General features: G+C 29.6%; 1 protein-coding gene across 1 annotated transcript; it reads left to right on the top strand.

Annotated features, from left to right (window-relative positions):
• Window positions 1–657: 657 nt before the first annotated feature.
• Window positions 658–1,010, top strand: Tsp_14062 (hypothetical protein). The gene is made up of 2 exons (XM_003366974.1): window positions 658–745; window positions 928–1,010. Exons 1-2 carry the CDS (start codon window positions 658–660, stop codon window positions 1,008–1,010), a joined length of 171 nt encoding a protein of 56 aa, XP_003367022.1.
• Window positions 1,011–1,854: the final 844 nt, after the last annotated feature.

The following is a 1,854-nucleotide window of genomic DNA, read 5'->3' on the forward strand; positions in this document are numbered from 1 at the left end:
TTAATAATTCATTCATTCATTGTTTAAAAAATTATTTTTATTTCATGGTATTATTTATGTGTATCCATTGCGTGAATTAAATGTATTATGCATATTTATTCATCTGCACTATAATATATACTTATGTAAGGCATTATTTGTTTCTTTTGATGATTTATGATATTTGATAACTTATTGAAGATACCATGAAATGTACCATTAAATATGCAAATTCTGCTTAGCATAGTATCAGTATTAAAATTAGAATTTTTATCATGAAAAGAATTTTGTATTTTTCATTTTTCTAAACGGAAACTCTGTGGTGTAGATTTGCATGTTGAACTCGGTGAATTTTCCGCTTTTAAAATTACCCGCCATGCAAACATTTTAAAGTATTGGTATAGGAAAATTAAATTAGGCAGAACACTCCAAGTCAGAATCAAGCAATTTGTATGAACTCTTTCTTACTCATGTGGATCGCTCTTTGATTTATCCCCTTTTTCTTATTTCTCTTGCAACGGCCACGCCTCAGCTGATAGAGATTGATCTGAGCCTAATCAGGCAGGCGATCTCCATTTTTCAAATATCTAGCATCTAGCAGCTGAAGTACGGCTTGTTTTACTTGTTCACGCATTTTGGTTTTTTTTAGTTACAAAAGCAGCGGCCATCTCGTCCGCGATGCTGGCAAGAAAGCAGAGTTACAAAGGCTTAGATGCATTCACCTCAGATCATGTTGGAGACAGTGAAAAAGAAGCAGCTGACATAAGTAAGTTATTGAAAATTTATTGAAAATTTTTTTTATCTAAAAAGTAATGATATTTTTTAAAAAAATGTTTTTATTGTTTAAACAAATAAACTTGTCATATATTTTGTTGTGTAAATTATTAGATGCATATGGTAGTGAATGGCCATAATATTTGTTGAATAAATAAAGCATTTTTATTACAGTCACGCAACCGTTAAATTGCATTTTGATGAGTCGCAAATCTTCAGAAATTTACTTTAAAGTTCTCTTGCTATTTTTGATGTGAACATTCTTAAATAGCTAATGAAAATTAAAGTCAGTTCTTTGTTTTTTACTGTGATTAACAGATAATGCACAAGATTGCGATGATGATGCAATTCTTCATCCTTCGTATTGTTTGTTCCAAAATCTCCATGCCAGCTTTTGATGTTTTCATGTTGAAATATCAAAATTGATCGCATCACAGCGAGACATGTTCATCATTTTATATGTTCACTTCTGAGACAGTTTTTAACAACTCATTAAATTCAAATAATTGTATATTAATTTTCTTAGATTTTTGATTGACACAATTCGATCTTCATGTAATAATCAGGCAAGTAAATTTCTCACGTTTATGTAATATTTAGTTTAGTTGTATTTATTTATTATCATTATTGTTGAGATGTTACTTTTTTATATGCTAAATTTCTACTGAATAGTAGCATAATCCCCCCCCGACAAATGTGGAAATGTTTCATTGAAAATATTCTATCATTTATTTGATGTAAAATTTATTACGGTAAAGCTTATTGATTTGACTTTCACAAGATAACTCTTTAAAAAGTACAGAAAAGTAGTTGAAATGAAAATGGTAATGATTACTGACTGAATTTTGCCCTTTTGCCAAATTTGATTGAGTCATGGCGCAAAGAAGAAGTTCGATTCTATTTGAGAATCAATTGGTCAAGCGTGGAAATTTCCGTTGCCAATTATTCCAATTAGAACTGCAGAAACGTCCGATTGATAAAAAATATCATTAGACTATGGGAAATAGCTCTTTGAAAATAATGATGGATAAATATTCAGAAAATGAATAGGGTGAAAAAGTTTTAGTGTGAAAATTAATATTTATCGAAATGCATGTAATT

This window comes from Trichinella spiralis, assembly GCF_000181795.1.
Source record: "Trichinella spiralis strain ISS 195 chromosome Unknown Scfld5073, whole genome shotgun sequence".
NCBI classification, from domain to species: Eukaryota; Metazoa; Nematoda; class Enoplea; order Trichinellida; family Trichinellidae; genus Trichinella; species Trichinella spiralis.

Bases quoted from the DNA above. Each gene is read 5' to 3' on its own strand.
- Tsp_14062 (XM_003366974.1), top strand. From the start codon at position 658: ATGCTGGCAAGAAAGCAGAGTTACAAAGGCTTAGATGCATTCACCTCA. The intron at 746-927 runs GTAAGTTATTGA...TTTTTATTACAG, and splicing joins AAAAGAAGCAGCTGACATAA to TCACGCAACCGTTAAATTGC.